Source organism: Pinus tabuliformis, chromosome J (genome assembly GCF_031772625.1).
Source record: "Pinus tabuliformis cultivar Carrire ecotype Pingquan chromosome J, CPIR1, whole genome shotgun sequence".
NCBI lineage: Eukaryota > Viridiplantae > Streptophyta > Pinopsida > Pinales > Pinaceae > Pinus > Pinus tabuliformis.
In genome coordinates, this window is record NC_142295.1 from 1,326,532,896 (window position 1) to 1,326,552,197 (window position 19,302).

The window sequence follows — 19,302 nt, forward strand, 5'->3', positions numbered from 1 at the left end:
ATGGATCAAAATTTGGGGAAAGGTCTACATAGCTAGGGATTTGATCACTCTTAACTCATGGTGGTTAAAACATAAACATTTTAATGGTTTTGTCACTCAATATGAGGGAGGTGTAAAACTTAAACATTTCAATGGTTTGGTGGTCAACATGAGGGAGATGTGTAAAACATAAACATTTCAATGGTTTGGTGGTCAATATGGGAGATGTGTAATTATTTTCATGCTCAACTGGAGTTAAGATGTGGCAATTAAGAAACATCGTAAATCCATCTTCTTGTATCTATTATGTACTGGGAGGGATCAAAATTTGAGGAAAATTTTGCACCTTTAAAGTTGAACCTAGAGTTAAGATGTAATCTCCATATAGTCTAAGTATTTTACCTTTTTAGCTCTTTTTTTAAGACACATCTTTCGTACCAATTTTATTCACAATTCGATTAGAAATTTGGAAAGATACATCTTTTATACCAATTTTACTTAAAAATTATTTAGAAATTTAAAGGAAACCTTAAAATTATAGATTTCAACTATTGAGATTGTCGAATTGCCATATTAATGGTACCAAGTTAACCCTCTAGAGAGGTCTAGAAATTTGATTACTATAATTTAACATAATCAACCTTACTTGTCTTTGCATGTAGTTAGTTATTCTAACTTGTTGCATGTAGTTATTCTTACTTGTCTTGGCTTGGGATAGAAAATATAATATGTGTACTTGGCATAGCCTAGGCTAATATAGGTGTTGGATAAAATTTTAAGCCCACAATGTACACACCTCAAATTTACCTCACCAACACGGTCATTACCCTAACCGTAAAAAAACATTCCTAATATGTTGCTTCATCTTATAGTTTTCTATATCTCTAATTGTACATCCCTGACTAATTAATCCCTCCCTCGCACTTAAATATAGGTCCAACAATGCCATAAGATAAAGTGATGACAAAGAATTTGAACTCCACCATGTCTAGCTCATTGTCATCATACTTCTTGTGCACATAACAATGTTGCAAGTTATGATGAGAGGAGGACATTGTGGAAAAAAGCATTGCATTTAATTTTTTTTAATCAACCATGTAGATATATAGGTTCAACAATTATGCCAAGGAGTGAACTTGAACAATATTATGTTTCATTGAAACTTAGATTCTTCAAAGTAATTTTGGAAATGAGAATAATAATAACTTAAAAGCACAATAAAACTAAATTGTATAATATTCAAAATGAAAATAAATTCACTTGCAAATATTTATAATAATTTAAAGTCAAAAAACAATAACTTAAATTAGAAAACATACATAAAAGATTTTAGATTTCAAAGAGGAGAGTGACTTCACACCTAGTGTATGTTAAAGTTTGGATAAATTTCATGTAATATTTTCTTTCTTGCGTGAAATCATCGTGAGTGAATGGCATGTAGATGCATCCTTCATATGGTGATTTTTGAGAAACATCATAGACAACGATTTGTCTTTGCTTGTGGGTCCCTTTGGTATGGCAATTTCTCATCCAATATTAGCACTACACGTGCATTAAGATAAATACTTCTAGTTGAATGGCAATTTCTCCCTCTAAGCTCAATGCTTAATATTGAGTCTTATAGACATTGATTAAGTGACAAATGTCAATATGTGTTTCGATTTTATTTGTCGATTACTCTATCTCTCTCAAATAAATGATTATGCATTTTGGGTTGTTTTCCTACCAAAAAGAAGTAATTTCTTCTTTTGTAAGTCAAATCATTATAGAAAATTCATCTCTTAACTTATTGATTTACGTTATATCTTCTTGCATAACCATTTTTTTTTGCCCAACTTTCTACTTAAAAAAAAGTAATTTCTTCTTTTGTAAGTCAAATCATTATACTTGTTAGGAAAATTCATCTCTTAACTCATTGATTTACGTTATATCTTCTTGCATAACAATTTTTTTTTGCCAACTTTCTACTTAAAATCATTATAGTTGATGGGAAAACCATCCCCAACTCATTGATTTACATTTATCTTGCATAACATTTTTCTGTCAACTTTCTACTTAAAACTAGATCTTTGATTATGGTTTGATTTCACATTTTTCAGTATAATGGGTTGTTTTTTTCTTCCCTTACACAATGATATGAGCTAAATTGTTGTGTTCACATATTCATTTTCCTTCTAAGCAAGACAATTTTTATCCCTAGCTAGCTTATACATTAATTTCAAAACACGTGGCCATTCATAAATAGTTGGTAGTTACATATAGCATCTTTTGCCTTTAAAATAAATTACCTCATCTCTCTTGCCTTTAAAATAAATAACCTCTTCTCCTCATGCTTGTACTTGTATTTTCATGTGTATTGCATATTTTTCTTGTTTGTAATTAGCACTATATTCTACAAAGCACAAAGAGTGCAACAACATTGTCTCTTGAAACTTGCAGTTTCCTTTGGATCTTTCTTTGTAGTTGAAAATAATTATATTATTTTGTATTAATGGAGAAAATGGTTACATAGTTGTAACGTATCTCCCTAGTTTAGGATTAGTTCCTAGAGTTTAGGGGTTTGGTTGCAACTTCCTAATTCCTAATGTTGTACTTAAATGATGTAATCTTTCATTCATGAATAGTAGAGTGTACGAGAGTGATCTCTCTGTTCTGAGTGTAGTCTCCAGGTGCAGGCCTCACCTGTGAGCTACATCTCCTTCTTTTTCAATTCTGTTCACATTTTATCTTGGTATCAGAGCTCAGATTGGGTGAGCCTGATCTTGTATCACCTCTTGTGACTGAAGTGCCTTTGTGGCCAGCTTACCTTGTGGTAGAATTGCCTGTGTGGTTTGAGGTGCCTCTGTGGCCGCGTGTACACAAGAGCTTTGTGCTCAATTGAGCAGGTGGACTGCAGAACACCTGGCTTGGATTCAGATGTTTTTTAATTTTTCTGAATAGAAGGGGATTGGCGCGCTTTTCGCGCTGACAGTAGCGCCAGGAAGCGGAATTGGCGTGATTGTTCATCTATTAATTGCGCCAGAGCGCCAAATTACTCGATTGGCGTAGAATATCACGGATCTCTCGCGCCAGGAAATTTTACTCACACCGATTTTATTTGGGCGCGGTTTTCTCGCTCGGGAACATGCCAATCCACTCGAGAACGCGCCAATCCACCTTCAAGGGGATCTATAGGAAGCCTCATCTTTGCCTGACGTTTTGCAAAGGGAGTAGATCAGAGAAGTTGCAGATCTATCCGGGAGAGGCAGATCGGATCAGTTTTGATCAGATCGATTTTTTGGCTATATTGAAAAACGGCGAATTTGCTCATCGGAGCGGAATTGATCTTGCTAAGTTGTCAAAAATTGCCGGATCTGAATCAGTGAATAGATCATGAGAGCAGCAGATCGGACTTGCCCGATGGAGGCGTATTAGAGTTCCTGATCTGTTCGGTGGCAGCAGATCGGACTTGCCCGGTGGAGGCGTATTAGAGTTCCTGATCTGTTCGGTGGCAGCAGATCGGACTTGCCCGGTGGTGGCTCATTGAAGACTGATTCATCAGAGGATTAGAAATTTATCAGTCCAATATGAATAACAGTAATGAGTACTCTCTTAAGCCAGAAAAAATGTGGTCTATTATCAGTCCAGTACATTATTTGCTCAGGGAGCAACGATTGCTGTTAATTTTGATAGGAATCGCCATCGCATCGACTTTCTTTATCCTTCAGCGTGGTTTTTTGGCTTCTAATGTTAATGAAAATGGAAGGTTTGTGCCCAACAAACCTCATCGGGTTGTTTATGAGACGCCTGTTTCTCGGTGTGCTCAGTATCATTCGGGTTCGATGGTGAATTCGAGGGCTAGAGTGCTCCTAGGTTTGAAAAGAAAGTCCTTGCAAGTTTTCGTGATGGGTGGAGCTGACAGGCTCATGGCAAGAGGCGACAGTGTTATTGTTGTTGACAATTTCTTCACAGGAAGGAAGGAGAATGTTTTGCATCATTTTGGCAATCCGAGGTTTGAACATGATGTTGTGAAACCCTTATTGTTGGAGGTTGATGATGAGGGTAAGAGAACAGCCGAAACTCTGACTATGGGAGCAAATGTTGAGGTTCGGAGTGCTCGAATTTTTAATCCGCGAATGTGCCGTGATGATGGTCAGGTTGCAAGTAATTTTTTTGCTCAGGCTTTGCGCAAGGAGCCTTTGACAGTCTATGGAAATGGGGAACAGACACGAAGCTTCCAGTTCGCTTCTGATCAAGTTGAAGGCCTTATGCGACTTATGGAGGGCGAACATGTTGGTCCTTTCAATCTTGGGAATTCTGGGGAATTTACAATGTCAGAACTAGAACAGATTGAAGAAGGAAAGGATGACTCTAACAGTGATTGGCACATTCCATTGCTAATGGGAGAAAACAGTAAGGAAGATGAAGAGCAGGAGCAGAAACAAGAAGAGCAGAAAGAAGAACAGGAAAAAGGTGATAAAGCAAGCCCATTTAGAGCTGACAAATTTGAGGTAAGTCCCCTACCAAGGAGATCTGGTAGGAAGACTCAATTACCATTAAAATTGAGAGACTATGCTTTAATGTCAAAGTTTTTAAACATTGTAGAACCTGCAAATTATGAGGAAGCAAGTAAATTTGAAGTATGGAGGGCTGCAATATATGAGGAAATAGAATCAATAAATAGAAACCATACTTGGAATTTGGTTGAATTACCTGAATGTAAAACCCCCGTAGGATGCAAATGGTTGTATAAGCCAAAAATAAATGCAGATGGGAGTATAGAGAAACTTAAAGCTAGACTGGTAGCAGAGGGTTACTCACAGCAAGAGGGAATAGATTTCGATGACACCTTTGCTCCTATAGCCGAATTAAACACCATTAGAATGCTAATTTACTTAGCAACAAAACACAAATGGCAGCTACAACAGCTAGATGTTAAGTCTGCATTTCTGAATGATGACTTGAAGGAAGAAATTTATTTAGTACAGCCTGAAGGTTTTGTGAAAAAGGGGCAGGAACATCTTGTGTGTAAATTGAAAAAGGTAATTTATGGTTTAAAACAGGCACCCATGTCGTGGTATGAGAAAACTGACTCATTTTTTGTACAGCATGGATTTCATAGGAGCTTGAATGATCCAAATCTGTATACCAAGTTTAATAAACAGAGGCAAATTAGTTTGATTTCTTTGTATGTAGACGATATGATTGTAATAGGGAATGCTAACAATCTGATCAAAGAAATCAGATGTCACAAGTGTATGAGATGGAAAGACTCTGGACGAACCTTTCTTACTCAAGGGAAGTATGCCAGAAGCTTGCTGGAAAGGTTTAGAATGGTTATTCTAGTAGGTTTTTCGGATTCTGATTGGGCAGGTAACTTGGATGATCGAAGATCTATCACAGGTTACGCATTTAGCATTGGATCCGGGGTCATAGCATGGAGCAGCAAAAAAAGCATAGCACTGTAGCTCTGTTTCATCGAGAGAAACTACTGTCAAAAGAGATATGTGTTGAATATTGTAAAACTTATGCTAACATGGCTGATATGTTTACTAAGCCTCTTGGGCGTGTAAAGTTTGAATTGTTTAGAGGGATGCTAGGAGATCAGGATAATCCTTTCTCCATTAAGGGGGGGGAGTTGAAAATAATTATATTATTTTGTATTAATGGAGAAAATGGTTACATAGTTGTAACGTATCTCCCTAGTTTAGGATTAGTTCCTAGAGTTTAGGGGTTTGGTTGCAACTTCCTAATTCCTAGTGTTGTACTTAATGATGTAATCTTTCATTCATGAATAGTAGAGTGTACGAGAGTGATCTCTCTATTCTGAGTGTAGTCTCCAGGTGCAGGCCTCACCTGTGAGCTACATCTCCTTCTTTTTCAATTCTGTTCACATTTTATCTTTTCTAGCTCTGTGCCTATGTGTCTTCCCTTTTAGTGTCAACATGTCAACCGCAACAAAGAAAAATGAGGGGCCTAAAAAGCCCTAATGGCAACAACATTGTCTCTTGAAACTTGCAGTTTCATTTGGATAGCTCTTGAAACTTCCAGTTTCATTTGGATCTTTCTTTGTGTTTCTAGCTTTGTGCCTATGTGTCTTCCCTTTTAGTGTCAACGTGTCAACTGTAACAAAGAAAAATGAGGGGCTTAAAAATCCCTAATCACATATGTTGACTCGTCCTTGAGTCAACACTCGCAGCGCTATTATTTGCCTTGTTTACACCATCTTCAAATTAGGGACCAAATCAAGAACTTTTGTTAAAACTCTATCTTTGAACTCCAGAAACTTATTAAGTTCATTATCCATTTACCCACCAAACCTTTAAGCCTTTTGAGATAGATTTTAAACTCCAAATCTTTGAACTCCAGAAACTTATTAAGTTCATTATCCATTTACCCACCAAACCTTTAAGCCTTTTGAGATAGATTTTAAACTCCAAAAACTTATTAAGTTCATTATCCATTTACCCACCAAACCTGCCTTCCGAGATAGATTTTTGCTTACCTTTGATATGTGAATCTTGGCCAGGTTTCTTTAACTACAACCTATTCATTTTCAACGAAAACTCTCAAGCCATTGTGATGATTGGAATTTTTCCATGTACCTCTTTGGAAGACGGGAATAGCCTATCCAACTCTTCTTCCACATGCTAGTTTTTTTTCTTCCAATTTTGCATCGTGAGACCAAGGGCATGCTAGTTTTTTTTCTTCCAATTTTGCATCGTGAGACCAAGGGCCATCATCGATTCGACCTCGGTTTGAGTTTTCACTTTTCTTGTAGCACCTCCATCCTTATAAAAACACTACAATAGCACTTACATAATAACATAACGAAAAAGTTTCCACGATAGGTCTATAGCAAAAAGGCAACATTAAATCCAATAAGTTGACGTTCTCATCTATACGGGTTGAGATGATGGAAACTTGCGTTCGTTTTTCCTTACGGTAAAATATGATACGGAATCAAATTTTACTCGCACTCAATTATCAATAAACATATCTAAATCTCATCTATACAGGAAAGCAGACAGCACCATGAAATTTATTGAAATCGATACCCAAAGCCGAAAGGACGGCCCTCCAAAATTTCTCGAGGGCCAAGACGTAACTATAGCGACTTGGGTCGTTTGCAAATAGTTTTCGCGCTCAGCAAACGAGCAATTTTGAAATTTAGAACCCAAAGTCGAGCCCTCCAAAAATTCTCGAGGGCCAAGGCGTGGCCCACGCCGACGAGGTGGGGTTGGAAATGGTTTTCAACCAGCAATTGACGCGCCTCGGTTTTACCCCACTAGCTGCGTCATTGCCCCAAGCGCAAAGATAATGCTTCTCAATTCTTTGTTCCTCGTTCTCAACATCTTTTGCTTTGTCTCTTAGATGTGGGATATGATAATGTCTCCATTATCATTTTATAAATATTTCCGAATGATCTTATTATTAAATTTTAATTTTAAATTGTGTATTTTGTTGATGGTTCATTATTACTTTTTAAAATATCTTTATGATTTTTTAAATCAACGAAACAATAGTTATTCTCTCATTCCTTATTGAGAATAGGAAAAAACGTTTAAAAGAATTCTCATTAATCTTTAATTTTTTTATATGTTTTAATAAATTTTGATCATTATATATATATATCAACATATTTTATATATATATAAATTTATATTGAAATATTTGATTTATGAAAGTAAATGAAAAAAAAAATTATTATGGTTAAAACATTTTATTAGTGTGTTCTAATGTGTAATTTCTTTCATGCTTAAGATGGAGCAATCTTTTTCCCCGATTGAAAGCATAGTTATGGTTAGGTATCCAATCTATTAGAAGTTATACAACATGGATGCCAAAAGCTTTCCTAAAATTACATCTAACTCTAGCCAAAACTCCCACCTTCAATTCAAGCGAGGGTGGTATAAGGACGCCCAATCTTAGCAAGACCATTGGGGAATAAAGGAAGAGATCATATTGCAAAATCCAGATAATATTAAAAATATTATTACCTCCAAATTTAAGGAGAAATTGTGGGGAAATAAAGAGCAAGAGGGAAAAAGAAACTACAATATTACAAGGAGGTTATCAACCCCAATCTCGAAACCAAAATCATCTTCTTGTCTTGACTAGTGTTAAGAAAAAAAATGAACATTACCAAGAAAAGAACTAATTATCATAATCTTCATAGTGAAATTGGGTGTTGCTCAATTCCCAAAATGTCATGGGATAAAAGAGTTTGTCACTTATGTGATCCTAAGAGGGTTGAAGATGAAAAACACTTTCTCTTAGATACTCATATTCGATCTAATTTTCAAAATATTTATCGCACTACTAATATTTTTTCTTTTTAACTTGGCAAAACAATGGTGATATGGGTATGCTTCTCTCACTTCTTTTGTAGCATAGAAATAAAATGTTAAGGAATTTTGATCAATCTCTTACTTTCTTAAAGTTCTATAGACCATGTAGGTCTTAGTGGATGTTAATCATCATCATCGTAATAGGAATAAATTGAATCACTCATGAAATGGGCCTTCCATTAATTGTGGGCTATCACAGTCCACAAGGTGATTGTTAGCCATCCCTAGTTGGCTTTACGATAATTTATCCATCATTTCCTAGTGTAGACTTTAGAAGCCTTCTTACTTTTAAATTTGTTAAGGTAAGCATTACTTAAGTTTTGTCAACTTTAAATTTACTAGAGAAGCATTAGAAACTTGTCAATTTAATATGTTGGAAAAGGGGTAATTGTGGCAAGTTTCTTTTTGCTTATGAACAATTGTCTTTAATTGTTGGGACTCCCTAGAATGGGTAAAATGGGACAAAGAGGCAGAATGTGGCTCCCTTCTCATTATGCAAGATGTTCCTTTAGCCATGTAAGAGTTGGCACATAATAGCCATGTAAGAGTTGGCACATAACGACATTAAAATTAACTCAATACTTTAGAATTGAAAAACGATCCTCATAGATTGATTGACAAAAATCAACCACTTACTTTATCATGAAAAACTCCCACTAAGTTTTTCTTAATCAATAAGAGATTTCAATTTTTAAAAGTTAGTATTTTGAACATAACTTTAGCTATCAATAAAGTTTATCTCTTAAAAAGGTGACCGTTTATCTCTTAAAAAGGTAACCTTTTATATAATGCAGGCAAGAAAGAGATAGGTACAAAACTTGATGAGTCATTAATGGGAAAACTTAGCATAAACACAATACTAAAAAGAGTGTTTAGATAACATTTACATAAAAAAAGAGTGTTTAGATAACATTTACATTAAAAAAAAATTGCTGTGTGTCAAATTATTACCGAGAACCAAACCAACCAAAATAAGAAACCATGCAAAAACAAAAAAAACTAAACCTTTTTAAGCCCAACAATTATCTTCCAAACATTATAAAAAACAAACCACCAAAACTTTTACTAAATTTTTTATACAATATATTGTTAAAAAATGGATTTAAAGCATGGTAATCATGATTTTTTTTTAAAGTTTTAATCTGGTCGTATTCTTAATACTTCCACCAACTTTTAGTGAGAGATCTTTTAAAAAATCTAAAGATTGAGAAAAAAACACATTTTGGTTGATACCTTTCCTTCATACGTCAAGCTTGAAAACCACCTTCACAAATTATTATGAAAGAATAACCTTAATCTTAATGCTTGAACTTTATCATTAAAATTAAATTTAATCGCAAATAAAAATATCATCATTACAAATTATTATGAAAGAATAACCTTAATCTTAATGCTTGAACTTTATCATTAAAATTAAATTTATTCGCAAATAAAAATATCATCATTATCATTAAAACTTTGAGAAGTAAAAATATATTTTATTTTCACTCGACTCTCCACAACAGTTTGAAAGAACTTTTGCCCAAAAAAAAACCTTTGGAACAAACACATATTTCAAAAACACCTTTCACACTTCATTTCATTCCATTCCAATATCCACATTTATTAGTTAACGCACAACACTTACAAATATCATAAATTTTAGTGACACATATGAACCAATGGACCATTTTATTAGGAGTACAACAAATAACAAAATTAGCTTTATGGAAGTTTTCACCTCCTATAAATCTAAAGAAATCAATATAACATATATACAAAACAAGGATGGCTGCGAAGCAGCTAGTCCCTGCACATAGTTCTATCTAGCCGCCTTTGAATTCGTATAGCAGCACTATATGCCGACAGTTTCCGAACTAGATTCTCTTCTGTTTTCAACATTGCAAACGAAAGATTCTGCCAAAGACTCTATACCCTGATGTCTGTTGATTCCATGGAAGTGCCATCAACAATTTCGCTGTGCAACATATATAGGTCCATATCTGATAAACTTGTTCGTAGAGTACTTGGGAGGAACAGAGCATTTTTCCTATGAAGGCTATGTGCTGGCCTCTGTTTTCTTTGGTGCAAAGATGATTGAGTCATTGGCCCAGAGACAATGGTATTTTGGAGCCCAGCAGCTTGGGAAACCATATATCTACGTAGGCTCCAAGCGCTGAGAAGGGTTGAACAGGGCAGGCACTGTGAAGGTCAGTGGTACCATAGCTTATGTTCCACAGTCTCCATGGATTCAAAGTGGGAAAATTGAAGATAACATCTTATTCAGGAACAAGATGAATAAAACCAGGTATGAAGGTGTACTTGAAGCATGTGTTCTGAAGAAAGACCTAGAATTGTTTTCTCATGGGGATCAAACAGAGATTGGTGAAAGAGGCATCAATTTGAGTGGTGGACAAAAGCAAAGGCTGCAGCTTGCTCGAGCAATCTACCAGGATGCAGGTATCTATGGATTTACTATTAATATACAACAAGATACACAAGAACATTGAGCAATCCCATGCTCATAATTTCCATATCTCCTTGTTTTGTTCACCATTATAAAAGAAATGAAGAGTTACAATTGAAAACAACCTTATTCTTTCAGAAGTTTCAAAAATTACCTGAAACTCAAAAGAGACCCTTAAGTACTGAAAATTTATCTTGACAAATATGAAAAGTTAAAATAAAGTTTAATGTGATAATAATTCTTTAAAAGTGTCATAGAGTCCTTAAAACTGGAAAACTACTGTAGTCACTGGACAATCCCATCAGTATTTTTCTTGTACTACAATGGACTAAATTCAGCTTGATGAATGTAGCAAAATCAAAGGCCCCATTGTAGTGACATGAGAAACAAGGCCATGCAACAAACTGAACTTCCTTGATGTGAATCCGACCTTTATGACAGGTAACAAACTTCAGCAATGGTCAGCAAGTTCCCCGGGGGCTATCTCAGTGACTGTAACCCATGGCAAACATAACCTTCTTCACAGGCCTCAAAATATCAGGTTCAAAACTTGTAAGATTGATTCAAAACTTGGAGATGTATAGTTCAACTATGCTATATTAAAAATTCTTAATAGTAACTGTGGCATTGAACACAAATGCAAATCATCTGGACTCCACACAACACGGTTGACAGATACACCCGGTTCCTTAACAAGTGCTGCCTGCAGTCCCAGTGCAAAAGATTATAATAATTCGAGAGAAAAAGAAAACATTAGCCATAACTGCAATGTAATTTTTTCCTAAGTAGCTCAGTTCATTCCAGCTTCAATACAATGTAAGCTAATTTACTAAATTGTTTTCCCCACATGATCTTCAGCAGCCGCTTTTGCAGGCAAGGATACTGCTGAAGAGTCATATCGAGGACTTGAAACCAACTGGTGCTGCCAAAAGGTCGAGACAAATATACAGAACCCATCAATGCTAAAGGCCATTCTGTCATCTGTTTGGAAGGGAATGATAATCAATGCTTTGTTTGCAACCATATTTAGCTGTGCAACATATATAGGTCCATATCTGATAAACTTGTTCGTAGAGTACTTGGGAGGAACAGAGCATTTTTCCTATGAAGGCTATGTGCTGGCCTCTGTTTTCTTTGGTGCAAAGATGATTGAGTCATTGGCCCAGAGACAATGGTATTTTGGAGCCCAGCAGCTTGGGAAACCATATATCTACGTAGGCTCCAAGAGCTGAGAAGGGTTGAACAGGGCAGGCACTGTGAAGGTCAGTGGTACCATAGCTTATGTTCCACAGTCTCCATGGATTCAAAGTGGGAAAATTGAAGATAACATCTTATTCAGGAACAAGATGAATAAAACATGGGTTTTGAGATCAAGTCCACCACTCGGTTGCTGCAGAAGCAATGTCAAGCTTATTAGTCCATATCATTAACAAAACAAATCTCACACTGAAAATGCCAAAGACAGAATGCCAGCCAGAACCCAAGTGCTGCCAAAAGGTCGAGACAAATATACAGAACCCATCAATGCTAAAGGCCATTCTGTCATCTGTTTGGAAGGGAATGATAATCAATGCTTTGTTTGCAGCCATATTTAGCTGTGCAACATATATAGGTCCATATCTGATAAACTTGTTCGTAGAGTACTTGGGAGGAACAGAGCATTTTTCCTATGAAGGCTATGTGCTGGCCTCTGTTTTCTTTGGTGCAAAGATGATTGAGTCATTGGCCCAGAGACAATGGTATTTTGGAGCCCAGCAGCTTGGGAAACCATATATCTACGTAGGCTCCAAGAGCTGAGAAGGGTTGAACAGGGCAGGCACTGTGAAGGTCAGTGGTACCATAGCTTATGTTCCACAGTCTCCATGGATTCAAAGTGGGAAAATTGAAGATAACATCTTATTCAGGAACAAGATGAATAAAACATGGGTTTTGAGATCAAGTCCACCACTCGGTTGCTGCAGAAGCAATGTCAAGCTTATTAGTCCATATCATTAACAAAACAAATCTCACACTGAAAATGCCAAAGACAGAATGTCAGCCAGAACCCAAGTAGGCAAACTAAAGCCATGTGTGAGAGCAAGTCCACCACTCGGTTGCTGCAGAAGCAATGTCAAGCTTATTAGTCCATATCATTAACAAAACAAATCTCACACTGAAAATGCCAAATGCCTTGGCATCTACTAACAGATTACACGTGTTTCACAAATGTAGAACTCAAGGCTATACCAGCCTTAGCATCAAAGATACTCGACCTGTAAAGGAAAACTTGAAAATTTAGCCGTTTATCTAAAATACAAAACCAAAATTCCACTAAGCTATTTCATGCAAGTTCTTACCTTGCATCGCCTACAAAATCATTCGAAATGACATCTTCATCAGTGTATCCAAGGATGCCTTTTAGCGACCCTTCAGATGCGGCCCTGACCATGTATACAACACATTATAATACTAATCAAGGCTTTAAAATATGATACTAAGAGTGATCAGAGAAGAAGCATAGCTAAGGCTCCAAGATGATTAAGAGTAAAAATATGACACTAAGAGCAGAAACTATTTTGGAACAATATAATGTTTTATCGTGGCAAGGTAAAAGGACAATACTTCATTGCTGCTTTTATATCATCGTAAGATGCTGGTTTCTCAAGGCGACATGTCAGATCCACAACTGAGACATTGGGTGTTGGTACACGGAAAGCCATTCCAGTTAGCTTTCCATTCAACTCTGGAAGGACCTTCCCAACTGCCTGTAAAATATAATGTCGAAAAGTCACCATAGATATCCTATAATCTCCATCATTATTCATTGCAAGCCTTACAATCATTATTCATTGCAAGCCTTACAAACAACAAATTCCACTTAGTTCAACAGATATAAAGGCAATAAAACTAAATGAGAGAGAGAGTCGAAACAGGGGAATTAGAAAACAACTCTTCCCAAGTGCTAGCTTTTGAGTTTGAAGAAAGATCCTGGCTAAAGGATCTTATATGACTCTTTGATTCTGACAAAGGAGATCAAGTCCACCACTCGGTTGCTGCAGAAGCAATGTCAAGCTTATTAGTCCATATCATTAACAAAACAAATCTCACACTGAAAATGCCAAATGCCTTGGCATCTACTAACAGATTACACGTGTTTCGCAAATGAATTCAAATTTGCTTCCTGACAGAATATGCTTGGAGTGGCCTTTCGCATATATGTACATGCAAGACTGTCTAGTGGGTTTTGGCCTCTCTGTAAGCTTCCAACAAGTTCAGAGTTCGAACATCGAAACTAGACTTAACAAATTATGAATCAATTAAGCAAGAGAAGAAAGAAAGAACTACATGAGATTTGAGCATATTCAAAAAGCAACTTCAAAATCCAGCATGCAATTAATGATGCAATGGAAGGTGAGCTTGGAACTTACAAAGCTTTGCTAGAGTCCATATGGCCATTTTCTGCCCACACTGTGCAAGCAACCAAAAAACAGATGCCAACTGCCAAAAAATTTCCTTCTAAGGTTTAAGATGCAGAAAAGAAAACCCAAGAACTGGAGAACCGGAGATCTGTTTATCAAATAATGTACCTTCATAGTGGTAGCTGGATCGCCTGAAAAGAGTTCTCGGAGCTTGGCAAGCAATCCATTGACAAATGAAAGCACCAATCTAATGATAGAAAGTGCATAGGCCTCACTAATTGCTTCATAATTTACAAGGCTGCAGTCTTGTTCAAGTCCCCTGGCCAACATTAAATCTCATAAATCAGTACTTATCAATCTTTCACTTGGATCATTTTTTTAAAGCCTTGGAATAAGACACAAGGCATATGTGAACAAACAAATAACAGATTATCATACCAAGCCATTGAAACAAGTGGTTGAAAAAGTAAAAAATCCAAAAGAACATCTATGCATAACAATATAAAGCTGCTTCAGCCATGTGATGTAAGTTTGTTGTCTTTTCCCTTTAGAAAGGTTGGACTATGTGCTAGGAATTCAATTATGAAAACAGCACAAGGCATAAACGACATCTTCATCAGTGTATCCAAGGATGCCTTTTAGCGACCCTTCAGATGCGGCCCTGACCATGTATACAACACATTATAATACTAATCAAGGCTTTAAAATATGATACTAAGAGTGATCAGAGAAGAAGCATAGTTAAGGCTCCAAGATGATTAAGAGTAAAAATATGACACTAAGAGTTATCAGAGCAGAAACCATAAGCCATAATCAAAGCTTAATTAAAGATGACACTAAGAGCACTCAAAGCAGAAACTATTTTGGAACAATATAATGTTTTATCGTGGCAAGGTAAAAGGACAATACTTCATTGCTGCTTTTATATCATCGTAAGATGCTGGTTTCTCAAGGCGACATGTCAGATCCACAACTGAGACATTGGGTGTTGGTACACGGAAAGCCATTCCAGTTAGCTTTCCATTCAACTCTGGAAGGACCTTCCCAACTGCCTGTAGCTATTTATAGAAATTTCATTTCTTTGTCAGATATATACATTTAACAAAAAACAAATTACAGGTACAAAACTGAATACACATCAGATAATAACATAAGAAATTCATAACAACTTTATTATCATTTTAAATTCAGGACTTAAAACAAAGAGGCCCATGCCTACCTGTTGTTGCATGAATAGTGGTCATGAGGGCCTCAGCAATACCAAATTCTTCATTCACCACCTGTAGCCAGTCCATGAGTATTCGTTTCAGTTTTTACGGTGAGCTAATTTTGACACATAGTTATGACTCAATGACAATGTTTGCAGGAAGTACATTTGTCGATGGAAAAATATAGATGCAACAATCTTAAGTACATTTGTCGATGGAAAACTATAGATGCAAACAGAAAAAATACAAAAATTACCACAAAAAATATACCTTAAGATGTACAGAAGCCTTCTCGGTTGTTGTAAAAGCTCCAGATGATTCTACAACATACTCAGCTCCATAGTTACCCCAGGGAATCTCTGAAGGATCCCTGTAGCAGTGGTTTCCAAGAGATCATAGCATCATTATTCTCTAAATCATAATTATCAGTGTTTATTTACACATTGGTTAATGTTAAGGGGCATACCTTTTAGAATTGACAGTAATACTGTGACCATCAATTTCAAGAGTCGTATCATCAACAATATTCAAGCTCCCTTTGTATACCCCATGAGTTGAATCATACTTAAACATGTAAGCCTGCCAGCCACAACCGCAAAACAGAAGTTTAGTCAAATTTCGGTCAATAGGAATGCTACAGTAATGCTTTAAAAGAAAATTCAGAACGGTATAAGGCACAAGGACAAATTCCATCAAGTTAAAGTTCAAAGTATGCACTGAAATTAACCCAAGGAAACATCAGATAATAACATTAGAAATTCATAACAACTTTATTATCATTTTAAATTCAGGACTTAAAACAAAGAGGCCCATGCCTACCTGTTGTTGCATGAACAGTGGTCATGAGGGCCTCAGCAATACCAAATTCTTCATTCACCACCTGTAGCCAGTCCATGAGTATTCGTTTCAGTTTTTACGGTGAGCTAATTTTGACACATAGTTATGACTCAATGACAATGTTTGCAGGAAGTACATTTGTCGATGGAAAAATATAGATGCAACAATCTTAAGTACATTTGTCGATGGAAAACTATAGATGCAAACAAAAAAAATACAAAAATTACCACAAAAAATATACCTTAAGATGTGCAGAAGCCTTCTCGGTTGTTGTAAAAGATCCAGATGATTCTACAACATACTCAGCTCCATAGTTACCCCAGGGAATCTCTGAAGGATCCCTGTAGCAGTGGTTTCCAAGAGATCATAGCATCATTATTCTCTAAATCATAATTATCAGTGTTTATTTACACATTGGTTAATGTTAAGGGGCATACCTTTTAGAATTGACAGTAATACTGTGACCATCAATTTCAAGAGTCGTATCATCAACAATATTCAAGCTTCCTTTGTATACCCCATGAGTTGAATCATACTTAAACATGTAAGCCTGCCAGCCACAACCGCAAAACAGAAGTTTAGTCAAATTTCGGTCAATAGGAATGCTACAGTAATGCTTTAAAAGAAAATTCAGAACGGTATAAGGCACAAGAACAAATTCCATCAAGTTAAAGTTCAAAGTATGCACTGAAATTAACCCAAGGAACTTGCTCAACGTAGAGAAATTATCCTACAGCAATTGCTTGCATGCTAAGTAACAAATTGCTAGAGTCAAGCACACCTTACAATCCAAAGAAATAAAGTCACTTAAACAAAAACATCGTCATGCAAAAGCCCATGGAAATCAAAAGATCTGCTCAAAAGAATCAATGAGGGTGTGTTTTACACACCCATGGCAAGAAACCGAGAGTCTAACGAGAGATGGTCGGATCAAGACTGGGCAAATCCGGACGTGGTAATAAACAGGCTAGTAATAAAAAGAAAAAACGAATAATTAAAAGTTATATAAAAAATTATTAAATAAAATAATATGACAATTAGAATATATAAATATATAAAAGTCGCCACAGCTGGACCGCTGGACTTCATGCTACCGCATGGATACCAAGTGTCGCGTTACCTGCACCCTAAGATTGCCATGATCGAGCGACGAAGCTGGAATACGTTGTAAGTAAAGATAAGAAATCAAAGAACCATCCAGTATATGCTGTATAGGAATACCTGGGATGTTTCAGCCTCTGTGTTGATCCTGACGGTACAGAAAAGCCAGAGAACTTTCCTGCGCGTCTTTCTGCCTTCATTTTCCAGAGATAATTGGTATCTCAGACTGTCGGCTCCCGCTCAGAAAGGCCTTGCCCTGTTTAATTTAATCTTCTTCTTCTGGGCTTAGATGTGACAGAGAATTCTAGATTTTAGGGGTGCCCTGTGTTCGATTTTGCGATGGCAATGGAGAAACAGAAAGAGACAGAGAAGGAATATCCAGGCCCTGGATTTATTTCAAGCTGTAAGGGAGCTAAATTTTTCATGAAGACGATTATAATTATGGGTTTTTTGCTTATAGCAGGCCACTATTTTCTATTTGGAAGACAAGATTTCTCCTCCTGTAAATCTCTAGCACAAGCATTTCTCCAGGGAGATTTAATATCCAGGCCCTGGATTTATTTCAAGCTGCAAGGGAGCTAAATTTTTCATGAAGACGATTATAATTATGGGTTTTTTGCTTATAGCAGGCCACTATTTTCTATTTGGAAGACAAGATTTCTCCTCCTGTAAATCTCTGGCACAAGCATTTCTCCAGGGAGATTCGAACCCTGGTGCATACAGTGTCGAAATCAGAAAAACAGAGCTGAAGGATATGATCATGGCAAGTAAAATGCATAATACTAGTATTGTCATGAACAGCACCAGCAGAATCACTGAGTTAATTCATGTGAAAGAAGATCCGAACAAGAGGGTGTTTCGTCCTTATGGGAGCGCTGCATACTTGTTTATCCAAATGGGCGCTTACAGAGGAGGTCCAGCCACGTTTGCTGTAGTTGGGCTCGCTTCCAAGCCTCTCCATGTTTATGGAAAGCCACGATTTGAATGTGAATGCATCCCCAAGAATTCGTCTTCTGGAAGATTAATAAAGGGCAAGGCCTACAAAATGCTAGAGCGTGGGCACCGATGACAATGGTGGAGAGCTCATTCTGCACGCAATCCATGGCGACGAGTTTGGAAAACCAGAGAGGATCGTTGCTCTCGAGGAAGAAAAAGGTAGCTACAATGGCTCTGTTTATAGCCAGGTTCCTCCCTATGATTATCTCTACTGTGGTTTCTCCCTGTATGGTGACCTGAGTGCTCAGAGAATGAGGGAGTGGATGGCTTATCATGCCAAATTATTTGGGCCTAGGTCGCATTTTGTTTTTCACGATGCAGGTGGAGTGCATCCCCAGGTTAGAAAGGTGTTGGAGCCATGGATCAGGGCAGGTCGAGTGACATTGCAGGATGTAACAGAGCAGGAACAATATGATGGGTATTACCATAATCAGTTCCTTATTGTGAACGATAGTTTGCACAGGTACAAATTCATGGCGAATTGGACTTTCTTCTTCGATGTAGATGAGTATTTGTATATTCCCCGTAGGAAAACACTGAAAGCAATATTCCATGTCCAATAAGCTTTGCTTGCAGAATAAACTGGACAGCAGCTCGGCCAACAATACTTATTCCAGGTAAGACCCATTATATTTTCAATTAAATAGCAGTAAAGATTCGATTATGGTTTTTGGATTTGAAATTCAATGTGATAATTCTGTTGTGCAGGGAATGGGGATTTGAGAACTTACAGTTTGTCATGGATTCGATACAACAGGTCGCAGGTTCGAAGCCCCGCAACCGACGTTTTCGCGAACCAGACATTTGAGGGCCTCACGACCTGCCAAGCCATGCGAGAGCAGAATCCAAGGTACGGCATTAACGATTTAACGCCTGGAATTAAACTCATTGCGCCCCTTCGCTGCGCGTGCCCGACTGCTAAACAGGTCGCCAAAGGCATCAAGCTTATTCTCTCCTACATCGCAGATCCGGACGACAATGACGATATAATCACAGAAAAGTTCAAT

At 36.9% G+C, this 19,302-nt stretch overlaps 2 protein-coding genes and 1 non-coding gene across 3 annotated transcripts; 1 reads left to right on the forward strand and 2 right to left on the reverse strand.

Annotated features, from left to right (window-relative positions):
* Window positions 1-3,545: 3,545 nt before the first annotated feature.
* LOC149232172 (UDP-glucuronic acid decarboxylase 2-like) lies at window positions 3,546-11,987 on the forward strand. Its single transcript, XM_089381850.1, has 2 exons — window positions 3,546-4,371; window positions 11,614-11,987. Exons 1-2 carry the CDS (start codon window positions 3,546-3,548, stop codon window positions 11,985-11,987), a joined length of 1,200 nt encoding a protein of 399 aa, XP_089237976.1.
* LOC149232173 (U4 spliceosomal RNA) lies at window positions 7,134-7,277 on the reverse strand. Its single transcript, XR_016248543.1, has one exon. It is a non-coding gene; the product is annotated as a U4 spliceosomal RNA (small nuclear RNA).
* A 928-nt stretch (window positions 11,988-12,915) lies between the features above and the next one.
* On the reverse strand, window positions 12,916-16,877 carry LOC149232174 (uncharacterized). Its single transcript, XM_089381851.1, has 12 exons — window positions 16,636-16,877; window positions 16,440-16,539; window positions 16,181-16,241; window positions 15,828-16,077; window positions 15,632-15,731; window positions 15,373-15,433; window positions 15,271-15,280; window positions 14,322-14,472; window positions 14,163-14,232; window positions 13,357-13,576; window positions 13,092-13,175; window positions 12,916-13,007 (listed from the first exon to the last, which is right to left on the reverse strand). The coding sequence occupies exons 1-12, from the start codon at window positions 16,860-16,862 to the stop codon at window positions 12,944-12,946; spliced, it is 1,398 nt and encodes a 465-aa protein (XP_089237977.1). The 5' UTR covers window positions 16,863-16,877; the 3' UTR covers window positions 12,916-12,943.
* Between the last annotated feature and the right edge of the window lie 2,425 nt (window positions 16,878-19,302).

Coding starts and splice junctions, on each gene's coding strand:
- LOC149232172 (XM_089381850.1), top strand. CDS start 3,546: ATGAATAACAGTAATGAGTACTCTCTTAAGCCAGAAAAAATGTGGTCT. Junction 4,372..11,613: donor ATTGCTAATGGGAGAAAACA/GTAAGGAAGATG, acceptor CATGATCTTCAG/CAGCCGCTTTTGCAGGCAAG.
- LOC149232174 (XM_089381851.1), bottom strand. CDS start 16,862: ATGGAATTTGTTCTTGTGCCTTATACCGTTCTGAATTTTCTTTTAAAG. Junction 16,540..16,635: donor ATTACTGTCAATTCTAAAAG/GTATGCCCCTTA, acceptor CCACTGCTACAG/GGATCCTTCAGAGATTCCCT. Junction 15,732..15,827: donor ATTACTGTCAATTCTAAAAG/GTATGCCCCTTA, acceptor CCACTGCTACAG/GGATCCTTCAGAGATTCCCT.